We start from the raw sequence: 16,917 nt of genomic DNA on the forward strand, positions 1-16,917 counted from the left end.
CCAATTTAATAAATTCTTTCACTACAAGAAAATAATAATATAAAAAAATCTATTACTAAAAGTTATTTTTTCGTCCCTTATGAAAGTCCCTGATTAATTTTAACATGAAAATATTTCATTTCTAATTTAAAAAATTAGTTAAAAAATTATTTATATATTTTTTTGTAAATTGATCAAATAAAATTAATTTAAAATGAAATTTTTTCGCTATTTTTTTAAATTTGTTATTAATACATCAGAAATAACATATTAAGTATAATTTTAATTGGTTTATAATTCTATTTATAAATCCGTATATAATTTGTTTAAAATTTGATAAAATATTGGAAAAGCCAAGATGATAATGTGCTCATGTAAATGAACTTGGACCCCTTCTACAACTCTTTGGTGGATTCAACCAAGTTCTCTCGGAGCGGTGCGATGATTAAGACATGGGGTGTTGTCATATGAAGTCTTGGGGTCGAAACTTGACATGACCGAGCATAACCTCTCCCATGTCTTGGTCATTTACACTAATAGCTGGTAGCCATCCGTGATTTACCTCCTCCGTGTTGGCCAAGGACGGGTTGACGGGGGCGCTGGAACGAGCGAATCACCTTTTGCCACTTGGTGGACTCAACCAACTCAGAATTAGCCTAGTCCACTTTTAATTTCTGGATCCGTCCCTGATTAGCATGCTTAAGAAAATGAAGAGAAAGTAGTTAGAAATACAAGAACCACCAGCAATGATACTATTCTTTGTTTGGTGATGTTGGGAATTTGCACTTTGTTTGGTCATCAGAAACGGAACGGCATTTTGCACCAAAGTCGAATGAAGATGGTACATTGCGGTGTTAAAGACTGTAAAACAGTAGTCTTAAACAAACAGCTTGCATAATTGTGTTTTCCCCCCTTATCTCAATAGTTTGCCTAAGGAATTAAGAATAAGGCAAACTGTGAGATGGTTTCACCAAATTAGTTACTCCTTGGAACTCCTGAAGGAATGCCTTCGATCTAATATCAGCCTGCAAATCGAAAACAAGATTTCTTAGATATTCAAGAAATGGTTGCTTCAGAAATGTTAGTCCACACTGACAATAACTTGGAGTAATGATACAGATGTTTAATCTAATTGACCAATAGGGTTATATGGTCAAGAAAATATTTTCTTCAACACGTCTGGTTTGAAAATAAATATTGTGAAGAAACCATTGGGAACTAAATATTTGTTCATTCCATCTGTGAAGAAACCATATAGGATGTGTTCATTATTCACAAAAAAAAAATTGGAGCTTACCTGTCGAATAGGCTCAGGGATGCGATATTTGCAAGATGATTTGACAATCATTATGGCAGAACCAAGCGATATTCGATGACCAATGGACACATATATAGGTTTTGATGAGGAATGACTGGAGTGCATTGCCTGGTAATATAGAAGTAGTTCAGTTCAGAAGAATAGGAAATTCTAGATGATATTACACATCAAAATAACAATGTATATGACATATGCCATCTTCTTAGTGCAACCTAAAAAATATAAATTCCATGAAGCCAAAAAATATTATGTCATAGAGCAGATGGGAATATCCTCCATGAGCCTAATTAGAAGGCCACCAACTATCATATGATGCATAACTGATAGTGAGTCTTAGAAAACAAAATCTTTGCCTGGAGCCTAAACAAGCATAATGAAGCTGGTGTTCCTATCTAGTAAGATCTCGACAGAAGAACCATTCCATACAATACACAACAGAGCAGATGGGGATGAAGACATAAGCTGAACAGTCTACCTAGCAGTAGATTGAAGCAGCTGTGGATCCACACATTCTTCTTTTTTCCCGTAGCCATGGTTTTTGTTACATTTCAAAATCCACTGCTATAAGGCATGTCATTGAAGATGGTTGACGTGCTACTCGTATATCCTTTCCACATTATGTATTCCTAATCTAACTCACTCCTTGTTTTTAATATGCATGGCTGTAGAGAAAATAAAGTAATTATTGAGTGCAAAACATGGATGGACTGCTATTGTTCCTTGGATTGTAAGGTCTGGCTGGAATAGGAAAAATGCTGTCAGATGCATTTATATCTACCAGAATGACAAAATTCTCAGTAAGGTACCAGCTAGAAGATCTGCAATACATTCAAGACTTATAGATTGTCTACATGGATAAATTGATCGCAACACAAAGTTATTTTTACTATTAATATTTTCATTATTACACTGGCTAAAGCTTTTTTTTTTATCTACTTTTATCTTCTACATCTCCAATTCTAATTGATTGAACTCATTAAGATACAAAAACTATCTCACTTATGAGCAAGTCCAATACATTTCAATATATTTTTTCATTTATTATCTATGGGAACTACATCTAAATGTTGTTGGGCAATATAATATTTTTTTCAACTTTTAAATAATCTCACACATTCATCTATATTGCATTTATTTTTTAATATAATTATTTTGAAGGGGCGAGTCTGACATCTTAATTCATATCTAAATGTTGCGATCTTGAAATTTTTTTCTTTTAGCCAAGGGACAAACAATAATCACATAAGAACCTCCTCTCCATTTCAATCACTAATTCTTTATCATAAAACACAATGACATAAACAGGGATTGCAGAATATTTAACTTTTGAGTATGGACTTCAATATCTCTTACCATTCCCCATGTTTTTCCAGACTTCCCGATCAAAGGTATCAGATCCTCATCATAGGTTCCACTAGCTTCGAAGCATCGTCTCACTTTAGACTGAGTTAGTCCATCAACGTGATGCAACTGAAGAATACAGCGACAAATTACAAGTAAATTCTTAGGGAAATAAAATATTACCATATCCTAGATGAACAATCCAGCCCAAAGATAATCCTGTCTGTGTACCAACAAGCCAAAGTCGACCAGATTTTTAATAACTTTTTCATTTTATCTTTAATCTAATAGGCCATATCTATCAGGTAATAGAGGAGTCAATTAAGGTTGACAATTGCTACCTTACCCAGTTGGAAGAACCGCTATGATAAAGACCATGTATACTTTCCTAGGAAATAAGGTAATGATATAATGAAAAGAATAATGATACTAACCAAGAATTTTAAAATAAAATAAAATTTCAGCACTGGAGAAGTTAATCGAGGTTAAGTGATAATGTTTCTAGGCACACTTAAGAGATCAGTTTATACATCTATTGTCAATTTATTGTTTTCCTATCCATTATTAATTTATCCAATCAAGACATATTATGAAAAGTTCAGTTCATGATAAATATTTGACCCTTTCTGTCCTAATACTTTATATCTCTGTGAAGATTCTAATATAATGTACATTATAAGAGAAAGGTTTTAGAGGATTTAATGCAATTAGAACAAAAGGTAAAATATCATAAATTTATGTTATACAACAAGCAAATTTCACAAGGTATGATAATAAGAATGGTATGTTTCCATTGTAGTATTGTAAATCTGTAAGGAAAGAGCTTGTGTACTTTGTATATTCCTTTTTAAAGTTTTCATATATGAAATGATCCTTGTGCTTTATGACATTATCACCATAATTTCCTTTTAAGTACTGACCTTCTTTGTCTACCAAAACATAGCTCTATCAGGTAGGAAGGATCATAATTTTTTGTGTTAAGCATTGTTCTAAAAACTTACGAAGTTGGAAGGGGATTGCTTCACTTAGTCAATAAGTTGTCCCCTTTAAGCATTCTTACAGAAAGCAATCTAGGCAGTCCGCCTAGGCAGCCCATGCAGTCCAAATGATTGGTCCAAGCATATGTTTATTTTCAAATTTTGATTTAGTATAGAAACAGATTCACTTGAATAAACCCTAAAGGTTCAACCTTACCCCACCCTTATTTTCTTAAAAAAAATCATCCAAGCCTTGATTTTTCACTCAATGCCATACCCTCAAGGACATCCTAATAATTCCAACCATCTTCTTCTTCCATTCCTTCTCAAAGTGTCTTCTCCATCTTCTCTTCCTCTCTACTTTATTTCTCCTATCTATATGTTTCCTTCCATGCAACAGGAAGTATGATGTATTTTGTTGTTATAATTTATTTCTTAATCAATTATCACTTATTTACATGTAATTGCAAACTTTTTTTTGAATGATTAATTCATTTTGTTAAATATATAGATTTAGTTATGTCTAATGTTAATATCAATATTATTTTAATATCTAGGCCTCACCTATTTCCTAGGTGCTATTAGTGGGTCAACCCTCTGCCACTTGAGACCTTCTGCCACTTGAAATTGTCTTTTAAAATCTTGGTGCTATGGTATAATTCTTTTGGTACATGGTGGTAAGAGTTTGGCCTTGCTTTCCATAAAATTAAAATATAGTTGAGCACTACATCCAACTTCATAAATGTCAAAATGCCTCGTAATGTTTTCAAAATTGAGTCCTTTTATTGTCACTTTCTCTAGAATAATATAGAGGAATACTTTCGACTCTAATAAAAAAAATGTCACATGCTTGCCACCATTAAATGAAAGAATCAGAAGATGGGATTAGAATGATAAGAATTTGAAATTTTAAGGAGGCATTTTTATTTTATTTTTTTTTAAACTTTGGGGAGGATTAAGGAGATAAATTGAGGGAGGTGAAATGAAATATTCCCTTACAAAAAAAAGGAAAGCTTTAATTTACTTACATTTTTTCCAATTCCAATGGTGGGAAGATTAGCCAAGATACCAAGATGGCAAGCTAACCCAAGACCTATGTTAGAGCATGAGTAGCAAAACCCATTAATGAAACTGAAAACAACTTTCACACCTAAAACAAAGGAAAAAAGAAGAATAATGCGAATGACACTGCATTTATTCAAGGACCAAATGAAAATTTTGAGTTTCATTTGTTTGATACTCTAGCTCAAAATCCATTACACTTTATGATTAAGAGTAGCCAAAAGAAAAGAACTCAGCAAATTTAGATGCTCTGAAATGTGGTACACTACTACACTGTATCTAACAATCAGAATGAGATACCATGAATGAATCTATTTAAAATGACGGGATGCTAATACTAGCTCTTAAAATATGGTACTTAGCATCAGGATGACTAGGCGGTGCATATAAAATGAGGGAAAGAGATGGAACTTACCTCGAGGATGAAGTAAGCCATTGCCATCGACCATCAATAACTGCCAACATAGAGATGAGCGAGAGTCTTAAGTGGCTCAAAGTTTCAATTTTCATTCAGACGAAAAATGATATGAATCAGCTCTGCTGAGAAACCATTTGTCTCAAAATTTTGCTACTCCATTCATAACTTCAAAATGATTCTTTGATAAAATTTTTTTGGAGATACTTGTATCGTAGTTAATGAAAGAAAACCACCAGTGAATTATAAAATAAGAATCTGGTCATGAGCTCTTCTGCTATGCAATGAAAGAATCTTGTTGAAAATTAAATTTTTGTTAACTGAAATACAGAATGATCATGCATTGTATTGTCTTGGAATGTTTCATTTGATACTAAATTGATATTTTATTTTAAGAAGAGAACCAAGAGATACAATGACACAGTTACCTTTCTAAACCATGGGCGTCCAAAATTAGATGTGCAGTTTAAGACTTCTAGTAAAGGTTATTTTCCAAATATGTGCTAATATTCTAACTTCTTAAATGAGATGTTAAGAAGAAATGAATTTTTGTCTTTGTTGAATAGAATGACATTTTACTAAACAAATAATATCCAAACAATTGAACCTTTTATGACTTGTTTAATGCCTAAAGTTATCGTAAATTCACCTGAGGATAGAAAGGATGAGCGTTGAACTTCATCTTGTCGAGAAGACCCAAAAGTATTGGTGCCTACAATAGTACAAAAAATGATTCACAACTCCAATATACACATCTTATGGAATGATCATTTTGAAAAATGAGAGAGTGAACCTCATAACTGCGAAGTCGTCAGGCTAAGATTGTTTCCAACAGAAATGACTAATATTTGTTTTAGCATTCAATTCATACGCCTTTTGTATTGTCGTTCTCATCTTTCTTAGCAAACCTTGTGAAACTGGTATAGTTCGTCTCTAGTAATGCAAGAGATCATGGGCTAAATAAAGTATAGACTATTTGTTGTACAAGGTTAAAGCTATGAACATGAGATAACCTTCCCAAATCCCGTATTTCGAAAAATCATTTGGCCTAGAATCATTTCATCATGCTTTTATTAAGTAACCGAGGACTCATAAATTGTATTCTAATTTCAAGATGTGGGGATGTAAAGTTGTAGTTTATGAAAAAAGTATAGTGTGTTTTAGTAGTTGTAGCAACCCATGTCAAGGTCTATGGCAAAGAAATGTCGTATGAAATGTTCTACCAGTGAGTTCTTCCATAACAAGCCACGGTATCAATAGAAGGGACAAACAAATAAGTCATTGATATCATGCGATGAAAGGTCTATAAAAAACTTCCTTTGATAGGTTTAGTATCTGATGCAGAATATGCAACAAATTTTGTCAAATACATGTCTTAGGATTCCAACTTTTCCAACATATGGGCAGTGAGAAAGGTAGATGGAATCACCTAAATCCAAGGATGAAATCGTGAGTCGAGAAGCAATAATAACACATCTCTTGACCACTATATGACACAATGATGATAAGAAATGTCTTACGACATGCCCTACCAGTGAGTTCTTCCATAATAAGACACACAGGATTCACATAAGGGGCAAACAAATAAGTCATTGATATTGAAAGGTCTATAAAGAACTTCCTTTGATAGGTTTAGTATCTGATGCAAAATGTGCAATAAATTTTGCTGGTCTTAGGATGCCTACTTTTCCAAAATATTGGCAGCGAACAAAGGTAGAAGGAATCATCTGATTCCAAGGATGAAATCATGAGTCAAAAAGAAAAAATAAAACATTTCTTGACCACTATATGACGACGCATTGATGATATGGAGATATAATCTCAATCAAGTTAATCAATCTCGCCAAATTTCCCATATTTTCAAAACACAAAATGGTGTTGCATGTAAAAATGGATTTTCACCGAGGCAGATCTACTGGATCCATAATTGAGCAATATCCGACACACGGCCTAGAAAGAGAATATATTTATTCTATTAGATTGCTCTCACTTAAAAACTACTATGTTTGGGTTGGACCTAGTTGAACTTAGCTCAACCACTCAAGTGGATTCAAGTGAGTTTGCTTGAGTTGTTCAAGTATGCAAATGTACCAAACCAAACTGGGGCATTCAATTTTTCTACCAAAAGGCTAGTCAAATCCAATTCGAAATTCTCTTTACTTAAATAAGATTTGTAAACTATTCCTAATGATATATGTACAAAAGTCATTCTTAATTCATCATTAAGCCTTTTAACTTATATAAAACATAATTAATTGAGTGTTTAAACAAGCCCACATAGGTACACTAAATGAGATTATGAATAGGAATATTAAAGCCTCAATTGTTTAAAATTTTGAAAAGATTGTTAACATCAGTCAGGCCAAATACCTCTCTGAACGCAAGAAATCCAGGAACATAAGGAACATGCAGGCGGGCAACATCAAACTCTTCGTGCACAACGTTGAGAGTATCAGAATCGAGCACCACGAGAGCACCGCACGCCAACGAAGGATCCTTCTTCAAGAAGCTTATATCAACACCGCCGATGTACTTCAGCTTCTCCCTTGCTGACCCATCCTCTGAAGGCGATTCTTGCGAGGATATTCCCCACGAAAAATCATCCTCAAGGACCAATCGTTCCTTAAGCGACTCCTGAGCTCTGAGAAGACTGAAATTGTCATTTTGCATGATAAGAATCACCAAAAAATGGAGGAAAATTGGAGTAGATGCATACTTGGCCCATTCCTGATGATACGATGCGAAATTTTCGTCCTCTCCTTGATCGGGAGAATCTCCCATGAGCGATCGCCCTTGATGTAGAAGGAAGCTCAGTGAGATTTCGAAGAATCGAATACAGGAATTAGGATGCGGAGGGGAAACGAAACGGAGAACGAGGGTCCCTTATAATTACAAAACGTTAGAATCGGCCTCCCTCTTTGATTCTGATTGTGAAATTTCAAACAACAAGGTCTGAAATGAAAACTGCAGGAACCTGCCCTTAAAATGGTCGTCCGAGCTTTCTCGCTCTAGCGACTTGGCGAAATGGAAGTCTCTCTGTTGGGCCAAAGCCCTACTCTTCTCTCCACTCGGTTGAAGAGCAGCAACCCTGCCTCCATTCCGCCAGGTTCAATCGTTTCACCTATTTCCTTTTTTTCCCCCCGATTTCTCTTTCTCACTTCCTCCTAAAAATCCTTTTTTTAAAAATCGTTCTTTCTCTTTCGTGTTCGATTCCCTCCGGCAGCTAGGAAATCTAAGTACTCCGGCCAAGCAATCGTAAGTCAGCTCCTCTTGTTTGCTCCAAAGGGTCTTTCTCTGGGATTTGGCATTTTGGGTCATTCTAATACCGAACACTGGCCTTTTTTTCCTTAGTTTTTTATTCAATTTTCTCTTTTGGCATAAATTTTCGCTTGAAGAGAACAATTCCGTTACGAATATTGACAGTCGGCAAGAAGAGATCTAGAGGGGTGCAACTATTGGTCGAGGAGTACATGGAGAAGCTCAAGTACTATTGCTGCGTCGAGGACGTACACTTGAAGTCTAATCCAAAAGGTAGCAGGTACACACTAGATGGCCAACATTACTGCGAAGATGAGTATTTGTTCATCTATGCAATTTTATTTATTTATTTTTGATTATATACATCAATATGAAACAAAAATGTATATAAGTAAATTGAAGATCTTCGTCATTCACAAATTTTGTTGTTCTCCAATTGCTGCGCAGTTTAATGTTCCTCTTCATCTATTAGTAAGAGATCGATAATGGGTTGAGACAACTGGATTTAGGGAAAAGAGGGAGTCTAGCCTCATCTTTGTTAGCTTCTTCATCTCCTAATTGAATTCGAACAAGCCATTTAGACTATTTGACACGATTCACTTGGTGTGATAATAAGATATCTACATGGGCACACTTCCATATCTCTCATTTAATAGGCTCAATCCAATTAACCCAAGTTTACTCATCTTTTTAGGGAAATAAATCCAACAGACTAATGTGTTGGGAGTAGTATCAATTCAAGGGATCTGTATTTGTTGTAGAAATAGAGAGAGATGTCAACATGTAATGAATCCTTTTCTTGAATAATTAGTAGCTACCGATTTCTGTGTGTAAGCAAATCTTATGGTTTATGGCTGGCGATGTGTCATTTAATTCATGGATAGGAATTTCCCGATGGACTTGTTCTTTTCTTACACAAAAAAAAACGAAAACTTATTCAGGTGCTGTTACTGAATTGTTACTCTTACTATAAGTTCGATGTTTCTCATGTACCACAGCAATGTGAAAGCTCAGATTGATGCTGAAGACAGTGTTATTATGCAACAAATCAGATCTGAAGATTGGGTATGATGTAAATTTCCCTCTCATTTTCAAGTACTACCCAGAGAGAACATTGAACTCCTTGCCTTCTATCCAAAGTAACAAATAATGTCATTAAAATCTAAGAGGATAATGTTAATATAGGAATCATCATCAAATTTAACTATTTATCTATTTTTGCATAATTTTCTTGTAGTTGTGTTGAATAAGAACTTATTTCATGTGATCCTAATGAAGTAGGTTATTGTGTTGGATGAGCATGGAAGAGATATTGGATCAGAGCAATTAGCTGATTTGGTGGGGGATGGAGGGCAAACAGTAAGTACCTTATCTTGTATTTCAGCAACATTTTGTTTTATTGCTACCTGATAAACTGAACTTGATAAAAAAGACTAAATTGAAAAGACAACTAGATTCGTGCATAAAGTTTAGTACTCTTTTGCAATTGCTCTACATTCTGTCATTCCAAAGGTGACATGTTAAGCTTGTTAGGCTTCTATTTACACATTCATAAGTATGCACCATCTTGTTTGCCTTACATGGTAGTGATAAATGTATTGCATATCTTAGCAGTTTTTCTAATTGTTAGTGAAAACTATTTGGTCGAGAAAAATTAAATTTCCAATCTAGAAGCTTCGTAGAAGGAGATCATGTGTCTCTTGGAGGAATATGTATCAGCATTAGCTTCTGCAATATTTTCATGGTTCCAAGACATTCTCAAAGTTAATGTTGCAACACCCTTTTACAAAAATATTTGTGAAGAGTTAAAGTGATTCTCATTTCATGTATAGTGGGATACATCGGCCATCAGTCAGCAAAAAACTTTGCCATTACCCTTCTGAATGATGTCCTCTCAATTGTGTTCCAAGCTACACTCTCCAACCACTCATGCTCACACATGAGCATGAAGAATATTCTAATGTAAGCCAGAATGTGATTGCCAGATGTAATGAAATTTGATCCTTTTTTTTTAAAAAAAAAAACAATAATTTCTAACTATTTTTGAAGTTTGGGTCGAACTCTATTGGTTGTCCTAACTGAGACTCATGGATTGGTTGCTGGAGTTTCACTAATAATAGTTTTGTTGAACCTAGCAGCCTCATGTTGTTGTATATCTAACCTTCATGATCTGCATTCTATGCAATCATATATGAAATTTACATAAATTAACATTTGAGATTTTCTTGAGCTTATTAGACTGCATAAAATGGATGCAAATTTGTACTGCTTTTCCAGTAGAAGAGTCAATATGCTATTCTATATAGAAAACATTTTCTTTATATTTATTTTAATTGTTATTTGCCAAACACTCGTATTGTGTTTGATTCAGATCAATAGTTATTCTATTCCTTATGAATTCTTATGTTTGACTTTAAAAAATTGACTTGGAATATATTTCCTTTGACATGTTTGATTAAAAAAAATAAACTTAGATTACCAATTCTGATGATATTTTTATTCCCTTCTCATTTGTCTTAGCTACTCCCTTATCATTCTAAAGAATGTATATTTTTACTTTATTTCGTTCTCTAAGAAATATATATTCCAAGTAGGTCAGATGAGCCAAGCGAATCGAACAAGCTAAACAAACCAAGCAAATTGAGCATGTTGATTGAATAAACGAGCAGATTAGGCAAGTTAGATGGACCGAGTAGGTTAGATTAGTCAAATGAAATGAGCAAATTGTACTATCTAAGAAGAACGAATAGATTGGGTAGGACGGAGACGCAAAGCAAGTAGAGTGGACCAAGCAGAACAGATAGGTCAAATGCTGAACAAGTTGAGTGAATCAAATGAGATCAATACATTGAGGAAGCCTGGTGGGTTAGACTGTTTGAGCAGCCCAAACAAGTCAAGCGGGTCAAATGAAACAAGCGAACTGGATGGATAGTGCAAAATGAGTAGGATGGAAGGGTCATGCCAGTTGGATGGATGTGGGGATGAGTGAGTCGAAAAGGTTGTATGTCTCAAGCAAGCTAGATAAATTGGTGGTGATACGAGATAAGGATGGTCGGATGGACCAAGTGGATGAACAGGACTGAGCAAATATTTTTTCAAAGAATATATTAATTGTCGAACTATTTCTTAAAAAATTCTTAAAAAACTAAACATAAGAATGAATGGACCATCTTTTCTTCACACAAGGCATATATATTCATGTGCCATTCGATAGAAGTAGCCGTTTTATTCTTTCTCAATTGCATTTTGCACACACCACAAATCTTGTAATGATTCCATGAAGTTCAATATTTTCTTCTTGTACTTGCAGGGTTCAGCTAGACTTGCATTTTGCATCGGTGGCCCATACGGACACGGACCACAGTTGCGAAAACGGGCAGATGTGACAATTCGATTATCATCTATGGTCTTGAATCACCAGATTGCATTGATTGTGTTGCTAGAGCAACTCTACAGGTAAGTCTGTCACCAACTTCCTTCCACTTCATCTACTGCTTTGAATCCGGTAAATTTCTGTGCAATTCGATATTCTCTTTGGTTGCTACACTTACCCGACTGCACTAATATCTTGCAAATGTACTGATCAGCATCACCTTGACATTGAATGCTATGATACAGCCCATTTTGAACTCAACAGTTTTTCTTGTTTGTTTTTTGTTGTTGTTACCTGTTTGCAATTACACATTCTCTTTTCGATAGCTTGAAATTCAGCAAAGTCAAAGTGGTTATATAACTTTGCAACCTAATTTGCTTAGCTTCCATGGGTGTGTGATACTTCACTGCATTGACTTTGTAGATCATGGACGATCATCAAAGGCCAGAAGTACCACCATTAGCATGACCTCTCATGAACTTCCAGAGTCCGCAATATCCTCCAAAAATTCGCAGCAGCAAACAAGTTTGGGGGCCGAGTATGATCGTCCGCTCGCTCTTTTTATCTACAATCTTAAAGTTTGGATTGTAGGCCCATATTTGAGCAACCTTGTGTTATCTTCTAAACGCTTCATACAGTTGGGCATGTAAAATAGTTAAATTTTACTCGACTCAAAATTAATTTCTTCAAAGTTTTGGGGGCAATTGGCAGCACTAAAATAGTTGGTAGATGTGAATGCATAACATAAAAATTAAAAATGATTTAGCAGTTAATCAAAATGAAAGTTAAAAATTAAATATTCTATAAACCACCAATAAATTAGCCATATGCATTCGACTAATAATTTGTATTTAAAATAAATAGTATTTATTGTTAGTTTTTATAAGCATATAAATAATTGTTTATTGATATATTAATAATACATATGAATGGATCAAAACTAACTGTACACTTAAATGGGCCGGGCCATAGGCCCGTACCATCTCAGTCGTCGCTTATATTGAGCATTTCAGTCATCCTCTAATCACCTCGCTCTACAAGGCTGCGTGTAATCGCGATTTCTAGGGTTAGGGCTTCAGATTTGCAGGTGCTACGATGGCTCTCCGGGCGTTCTACAACGAGATCAAAGGCTTGAAGGTGAGGGATCTCCCTGCATACGTGAAGCCGAAATTGTCGTGGGAGTACATCAAAAACAGTACGGACAAGGCGGTGGATCGCTACATCGAGAAGTACATCGATACCAGTTCGATCCAGCCCCTCTATCACGTCATCATCGGCGGCATGGTGATATCCTACCTTGTGGCCCTTCCACACGAGCGCCGCCACCTCGAGCATCAGCAGCAACAGGCCTCTGGCGGCCACCACTAGTCGTGGCTGCTGTCTCCCTCTCTCTTTGATCCTCCAGGTAGAGTGCGTTACGATATCTTATTATAAAAAAAAAGATATTTTTAACTATATCGATCTAGGTTTGGTGATATTGATTTCGTATGTTATGTTTGTTTAATGCGAATTATACATATATCCACTAAAATTTTTTTGTCGATTAATATTTTTACGATTAATGGAACACATCCATGATTCCTTATTAGAGAGGACATACTAGTTGTTGCTTGTAAATATCACCTAACTATCTCCTCTACAGGTAAGTGAAGATTTATCTATTGCTTTTGTGAAAGAGGATTTGCTAGATAAATTCATGATCAACTTTTGAAATGCAGAACATTATGATGATGCTCTAGGTTATATATATGAATTTTGATAGCGTGGGTCATGGTTGATTCTATTGCTGTTCTTTTGTGACCAGTTCAAGTTTTAAAGTGAATCTATAATTGTTGGTCAAATTAGCTTCACATTTTGCATTAAGTTTAATAGGACATGGCTGAAAATGGGAGGCCATTGGTCGCTTGTAGTAGATTTTCGTCTTCCATGGGATCTAGTAATTTTCTTGAAATTACCACTTTGCATTTTTCTATATGCTATGTTGACAATATTTTTTTAGTTCAAAGATGGAAATACAATAGGACTAATTTGGTTTTGGACTACTTAAATTGGTTGAAATTCAATAGTATTGCATTACTACGTATGGAATACTAGGATATTAAGTGATAATATTTTATGCAAGCATATGCATATCACATTTTAATTGGGCATATATATTTTATGATTTGATAATTTGGCTTCTATATTCATGATGGTAGTATGAATAGCTTTAGGGCATCCACATGATAGTAAAGAAAAGAGATATCAAATAAAAATACTTTAGGTGGAGTTGTTACCTATGGCTTCATCTTGTCTATGTGGCATTGACCTACCTACCTACCTACCTTTCAAATTTCATCTAGGTCACCCCAGATTATGAGATGTCAAGAAATAGTATTTTCTTAGTTTATGCCTGATAATTTTTTAAGAAATAAAATATTTATTCCGTTGCATATTGATAATCATGATGGTGACACATTCTTTTCTTTTCTACTTCCACTTTGCAATTCTGCAGTCCATTTACTAAATTTTTTCCTCACTATCATGTTTGTCTATATAGTTTGTATGTGATCTTCACTGTGCTCACTCTTTCCATTACTTCTGTGTATATATTGATATATTTGTCGTTTGATCTTCTTTTAGTGTTTTCCTTTGCTAAATTGTTTCTTTTGGTTGACCAGGACTTCTATAGTGCATTTGCTATGCATCTTTTAATTTTTATGAATATATCCTTATGCTCTGTGACTTGAAAAGAGTTAATCCATTATTTTGCACTGAATTTGAAGTAAATTATGGACTCTCTTTAAACAATTATGAAATTATTGAAGCTATTTGTCACTTTTAAATGTTCAAGAAATTCCTCTCCATGTTTACAAATGCAGAGCCATCAGAAATGTTTAAGGAATTGGTTACAAGACATCCGGCCTTTTCCTTATATTTTATTTGGTTGGCACTAGTTTATCTCCTCCACTGAATTGGCATAAATGCTTAGGTGTTGTTCTATCTGTTTGCTTGTCTATCCCGCTCTCTTCTCTTCTACTCAACTACCCAAGAAAATGAGCGATTAGTATTTGCATTGCAACTAATACTATGTGGACTTCCCACAAGATAACAATGATTAGGATCTTTCATTGTGATGCCAATTTGCCAATCACACTACTTTCTCAAATGTGTAACTTTCCTAGCTTTTATACTCGAGAGTAGGTTGCAAATAATAACCTTACGGGTTATGTTCTTGGTTTGCTGGTAGACTGTCGTACTGTGGAATAATCCCCCATCAGCATGTGCATATGAAGCTAGATCCTATTTGTCTTTCTTTTTTTTCTTTTATCATGTGACAATCTTGCTTGCTGGTATTAATTTTGTTTTATCTTAAATATTTTTATGCACATAGCAGAACTTGTTTGATTAATCATGACTTTGTTTCATATATAATCCGCAATTGCAGATTAGTTAAAGTCAAATAGATTTTCTTTTTCATTCTCTGAAAGTGTCATCAGTGTAAAAAACCAACTCACATTATCTGTTAGCTTGGCCGTAGCTCTGAACCTCACTGAATTTCATTTTTGCCTCTTGTCAGGGTTTAACAGCTTTTGTCATTGAAGTTGAGCAATGTGTCCCTGGAATTCGCTTGCCTACCTGCAGTTGCATTATCCAAGTTGTCTTGTGATTTACTTGCAAGGATTGCAAAAATAAATTTTAAGATACCTCTAATTGTGGTTCTCTTTACTGGAGTTATATTGTGATAAATAGTATGTCACTGCATGCAGTGTTTCCCATTTTAGACTGTCGCCTATTTATTTGTAAATTGCATTTCTCTTTTTTTCTGGTTTCGACATATGCTCACACCACGTATCATCAAATGCTATGCCAAAGAATCCAATCTAGTATCAACTGAATATTAATCAACATTTCATTGCATCTATGCACAACCCCATGGATATATAATGCAAGCAGCTTTGGCGTGGTCAGCAGATCAACACTATTCTCTTCATCATGAACCTACTCTAGCTTTAACTTCTCTCAAATCAACAACTTAATTTAGTGGTACTCCACGTCAATATGCTCTGCCCCTACAACAGTATATGGAATTTCAATTTGGATGTCATAGTTTAATTTAGTGATCCTCCCCCAACTGTAATATGCTTTTGCCCCTACAACAACCCATGGAATTTCAATTGAGATATTTTAGTACATTGCATTGTTAGGATTGATGTGTATAGATTTTTTTTTAAGCTACCGCTGAGTATTCGATTCTTCATTAATCCTGGGATGATTAGTTTGGTTCTGTTGAAGGTTTTTATTGATCATTAGGATAAATTTGAAAGTGTTTGCGACGACTAGTCAACAGTTTAATATCTTTAAGTTTAAGTTTGTTATTCTATTAGAGTAAAATATCAAGCATTGTGTTATAGTTGAGAATTGAATTCTAGGTGTTTAGTTGTTGCGCCCGGGGCTATTGATTGATATGTATAGATTATAGTAAAAAGATGATTATGTTCACTTAGATTTTACTCATAGTTCGTCTTTAGATTATACGACGGGACGAGAGTTTTTTTCTTACATTATGTGAAAGGAGGAGTTTTTTCTTTTTTTTTTTTTTAAGTATATGCGTTCGTCTGCCAAGAATTGATGTGTATGATTGAATAACTAAAGGAGTGAATAGCAATTATTTTTATATAACCGTATATTATTGCTGCGTAAAGAGTATTAATACATTTACATATTCAAATTGCTAATAAGTTAATGTAACATGGTTTAAATCTTCGTTTTACTTTATTTATGGATGAGCTATCTTAAAAATTTAATATCTGCTCTAAATAAATAAGAAAACTAAGAAAAAGACTGAATAGGATGTATTCAATCACTATTTTACTAACCTCTAAATGCCCCCCTTGTCTCACTTTATTTAGCTTTCAAACACTTGCTAGTCTATTGATTTATCATCAATCAACTAATTGAATGTACCATCAATTGATTAGTTTTTCAATCATTTCAGTATGGGTTTGTCAATGGTTATTTTATTAGAATTCACTAGCAGTTAGATAATCTTCTTAAAGTTACAACACAAGTTTATCATATTAATGATCTCTAGATCTGTTTCAAAATTTTCTATTTGATCCATATTTGAATCCTTTTCTGAATATTCTTTAGAATCTTCATGATTCTCTTTTTGGATTCTTTTCAGAATCTTTAGGATCCTCCTCAGAATGTT

At 34.4% G+C, this 16,917-nt stretch overlaps 3 protein-coding genes across 5 annotated transcripts; 2 read left to right on the forward strand and 1 right to left on the reverse strand.

The window, feature by feature from the left end:
- Window positions 1-701: 701 nt before the first annotated feature.
- On the reverse strand, window positions 702-7,964 carry LOC122009071 (endonuclease V-like). Of its 2 annotated transcripts, none has more exons than XM_042565070.1 (8): window positions 7,809-7,964; window positions 7,463-7,733; window positions 5,742-5,804; window positions 5,093-5,132; window positions 4,644-4,708; window positions 2,651-2,767; window positions 1,277-1,405; window positions 702-1,004 (listed from the first exon to the last, which is right to left on the reverse strand). In XM_042565070.1, the coding sequence occupies exons 1-8, from the start codon at window positions 7,871-7,873 to the stop codon at window positions 918-920; spliced, it is 837 nt and encodes a 278-aa protein (XP_042421004.1). In that variant the 5' UTR covers window positions 7,874-7,964; the 3' UTR covers window positions 702-917. The 2 variants fall into 2 exon arrangements, with proteins under 2 accessions (XP_042421004.1, XP_042421003.1); XM_042565069.1 differs by having other exon boundaries at window positions 7,463-7,742; window positions 7,809-7,957.
- An 87-nt stretch (window positions 7,965-8,051) lies between these two features.
- Window positions 8,052-12,442, forward strand: LOC122009072 (putative RNA methyltransferase At5g10620). Of its 2 annotated transcripts, XM_042565071.1 has the most exons (7): window positions 8,058-8,198; window positions 8,316-8,347; window positions 8,488-8,630; window positions 9,349-9,415; window positions 9,632-9,709; window positions 11,661-11,806; window positions 12,147-12,442. In XM_042565071.1, the coding sequence occupies exons 1-7, from the start codon at window positions 8,117-8,119 to the stop codon at window positions 12,184-12,186; spliced, it is 588 nt and encodes a 195-aa protein (XP_042421005.1). In that variant the 5' UTR covers window positions 8,058-8,116; the 3' UTR covers window positions 12,187-12,442. The 2 variants fall into 2 exon arrangements, with proteins under 2 accessions (XP_042421006.1, XP_042421005.1); XM_042565072.1 differs by lacking the exon at window positions 8,316-8,347 and having other exon boundaries at window positions 8,052-8,198; window positions 8,516-8,630.
- Window positions 12,443-12,736: 294 nt separating this feature from the next.
- Window positions 12,737-13,128, forward strand: LOC122009073. Its single transcript, XM_042565073.1, has one exon. The coding sequence runs from the start codon at window positions 12,819-12,821 to the stop codon at window positions 13,089-13,091; it is 273 nt and encodes a 90-aa protein (XP_042421007.1). The 5' UTR covers window positions 12,737-12,818; the 3' UTR covers window positions 13,092-13,128.
- Window positions 13,129-16,917: the final 3,789 nt, after the last annotated feature.

Source organism: Zingiber officinale, chromosome 8A (genome assembly GCF_018446385.1).
Source record: "Zingiber officinale cultivar Zhangliang chromosome 8A, Zo_v1.1, whole genome shotgun sequence".
Lineage (NCBI taxonomy): Eukaryota > Viridiplantae > Streptophyta > Magnoliopsida > Zingiberales > Zingiberaceae > Zingiber > Zingiber officinale.

What these genes read in the sequence shown, in the direction of transcription:
- LOC122009071 (XM_042565069.1), bottom strand. Translation starts at nt 7,873, where the DNA reads ATGGGAGATTCTCCCGATCAAGGAGAGGACGAAAATTTCGCATCGTAT. An exon ending in CCATTGGAATTGGAAAAAAT is followed by an intron (nt 2,768 to 4,643) that starts GTAAGTAAATTA and finishes TGTATTCTTCAG; the next exon opens with TTGCATCACGTTGATGGACT. An exon ending in TCCCTGAGCCTATTCGACAG is followed by an intron (nt 1,005 to 1,276) that starts GTAAGCTCCAAT and finishes TTCGATTTGCAG; the next exon opens with GCTGATATTAGATCGAAGGC.
- LOC122009072 (XM_042565071.1), top strand. Translation starts at nt 8,117, where the DNA reads ATGGAAGTCTCTCTGTTGGGCCAAAGCCCTACTCTTCTCTCCACTCGG. An exon ending in AAATCAGATCTGAAGATTGG is followed by an intron (nt 9,416 to 9,631) that starts GTATGATGTAAA and finishes CTAATGAAGTAG; the next exon opens with GTTATTGTGTTGGATGAGCA. An exon ending in TTGCTAGAGCAACTCTACAG is followed by an intron (nt 11,807 to 12,146) that starts GTAAGTCTGTCA and finishes TTGACTTTGTAG; the next exon opens with ATCATGGACGATCATCAAAG.
- LOC122009073 (XM_042565073.1), top strand. Translation starts at nt 12,819, where the DNA reads ATGGCTCTCCGGGCGTTCTACAACGAGATCAAAGGCTTGAAGGTGAGG.